Source organism: Drosophila mauritiana, chromosome 3R, assembly GCF_004382145.1.
Source record: "Drosophila mauritiana strain mau12 chromosome 3R, ASM438214v1, whole genome shotgun sequence".
Taxonomy (NCBI): domain Eukaryota; kingdom Metazoa; phylum Arthropoda; class Insecta; order Diptera; family Drosophilidae; genus Drosophila; species Drosophila mauritiana.
This window is the reverse complement of record NC_046670.1, coordinates 11,264,580-11,266,965: the sequence shown is the minus strand read 5'-3', so window position 1 is coordinate 11,266,965 and position 2,386 is coordinate 11,264,580. Positions and strand designations below refer to the sequence as shown.

The window sequence follows — 2,386 nt, the reverse complement described above, 5'->3', positions numbered from 1 at the left end:
AAAAGAGTTGTGTTCGCATTTGTGTGTAGTAGATGAAAAAAGGAAAACATTTTCCATATTTCTGCAGTACTCAGCATGTTGTTTTTCTACGTACGTGTGTTTGTGTGTGTGTAGCAAGTTTTTGTTTATGAAAAGTGGACTGTACTTTTCGAATGCAAAGTGACACTAAATGAAATGGCAGGAAATGCATTCGTATTTGATTGAAATTTGAAATCTAAATTATTTACGCTTTTGTTTATGCTTTATATGCTTTTATTGATTTACACAAGCGAGTTACAATGAAAATTATTTCCAATTTTCACTCGCGATACAAACTCTTAGAAAGTATATAGTAGATAGTTCTGCTGTCCGTTCTAAAATTCAGTTTTAAATTTCTCCAAGAAATATTCAATGTATTTTTTATCCTTCTGCGATCTGTTTAGCAGTCTGGCATTGGCGATGGCGATTTCGAATTCCGACTCATTGTTTAGACGAGCAAGAGCTCCTGCTCTATAGAGCCAGGCCCTCAAATGGGCCGGATCGAGATGGAAGATGACATAGTCCAGGTCGAAAAGTGCCATTTTGAAATCCCTTTTCCTAGAATTAGAGCCATATAGAAGATTATTTCTCTCTCCTTACGTAGCAACTTACTTTATTTTAGCTAGAGCTCTATTGCAATAAAGAACTGGCGAGTCAGCCACATACTGAATGGCCTTGGAATAAAAGTAAACAGCCTTTTCATAGCTAGTGCGTCGGTACTCCTCGTTGCCCAACCTATTTATGAAGGGAAATAAGATTTATTTTATTTATGTTTATATATTTAATTATTTTTTACCTCCGAAAACTATCTGCAACAATTTCGCGATCTCGTCGAGCTTCGGTGCGATCCTTTGGAGATACGTCAATTTGCCGCATAAAAGATATTTGATTGATATTCGACATCTTTTGGACCCTTTTTAAGTATCGTGAGGATTTCTTGCGAATGTCGCGGGCAAACACCGTAAAGTTAGTGTTGGTCACACCTTCGGAAGGGTCTACTTCCGGCTTTTTCTCCTCCTTTCCTTTAGTGCCAGTGCTGTGAAAGAATCCGGTTAAGTACTGCAGTCTGGAAAGAGTTTCTGAAGCTACTTACTCCATTTTATTGGCATTCTGAAGATCTTCAAGCTGCTTCATAACATCCATTAGCAGCGACCGTTGAGTCAAAAAGCTTTCATCAGCATCCATTTTTGTGTTTTTTGAGTCGCTGTTATATGTTTGATCTGTATTTGAAACTCAGTGTGTGAATCAACTGGCAGACCAGACTCTCATGTTTTTCCAATGGCCAACTTGGCTAATCTTGTCGAGAAAGCAATTATCATTAGGTTCAGTCCAATGCCTCCTGACTCCACTTCCCTTCACCACGCTGGCAACGTGCAGCATGCAACATGTGTATGCTGGCAAATTAGACAGACAAGCCAACTGACATCTGGCTCGTTAGCCATGGAGCAGCCTGTGGTTTTTCGGATTAGCTCAATTAAAATTTTGTGGCATTAAAATTGTCTTGCCAGACAGCCAGCTGCTTGATTCCGTGTGGCATATAAAATTGTACAAAACCAGCATGCACCCACCGAAAACGCCCGCCATGCCGCACACACATTTTCATCTTTATTTGTGCCAGAAATTATTTAATTGAGTTTGTTGGAAAATTTCTTTTAAATTAAGAAAGTTCTAGCACGTGACGTTTTTTTCACTCTCGCTGGTGATTCACAACTTTATTTGTCCCTGTGAAAAAGGGTGAGTTGGCTGCCAGGATAAAACTGCCAGGATTGGCCGCACGTGCTACCCAGTTGGTAAAGTTTGTGCCCCCTTCATTTTTCTACTTTTTTGTTTTTTGTACTTTTCTTTTTTGTCTCGCATCTAGGTTAATCAAAATGACTATAATCACTTGAAATCGCTCATATGTCATGGGATGTGGCAGCTCAGCAAATTTATGGATAAGAACTTATTAAAACTATATTATTTTTTTATTATTCCCTCGATTTTTTTAAATGTATAAGATGTACCCATGTATCCAAAACATCACCGTTAAATTGATAATAAAATATTGAACCACTTCAGATATAGCATTTACATCGATGACTTTAATACTACACTTTTAAATTAGTTCTTTCGTTTTTTATGAGCGCACCATCTCGACGCATATTATTTTCAATTTTTGAATAAATGTGGCGCACGTCCTGCTGAATTTGCTCATTAATATTGGTTAAGAGTCGCTGAAGCTTAGAGTTCCTAACCCAAGACGGCCAATGGCACAGTAACCCACTGCGTGTCGTGCAACACGTCTTAACCCACTGAACGCAGGAGCATAAACCTTAAATTCCGACAAATTAGCAAATAATTTTAAAATATTGAGAGATGGTTGTTAATA

The 2,386-nt window shown here is 38.1% G+C and overlaps 1 protein-coding gene across 1 annotated transcript; it reads right to left on the bottom strand.

Annotated features, from left to right (window-relative positions):
* Positions 1-232: 232 nt before the first annotated feature.
* On the bottom strand, positions 233-1,203 carry LOC117144320 (tetratricopeptide repeat protein 1). The gene is made up of 4 exons (XM_033309432.1): positions 1,112-1,203; positions 815-1,054; positions 631-753; positions 233-576 (listed from the first exon to the last, which is right to left on the bottom strand). Exons 1-4 carry the CDS (start codon positions 1,201-1,203, stop codon positions 354-356), a joined length of 678 nt encoding a protein of 225 aa, XP_033165323.1. The 3' UTR covers positions 233-353.
* Positions 1,204-2,386: the final 1,183 nt, after the last annotated feature.

Excerpts from the sequence above, each read along its gene's own strand:
- LOC117144320 (XM_033309432.1), bottom strand. The coding sequence starts at position 1,203 with ATGGATGCTGATGAAAGCTTTTTGACTCAACGGTCGCTGCTAATGGAT. Across the intron at positions 1,055-1,111 it reads CAGAATGCCAATAAAATGGA|CACTGGCACTAAAGGAAAGG; the intron begins GTAAGTAGCTTC and ends ATTCTTTCACAG. Across the intron at positions 577-630 it reads AGAGCTCTAGCTAAAATAAA|GAAAAGGGATTTCAAAATGG; the intron begins GTAAGTTGCTAC and ends CTCTAATTCTAG.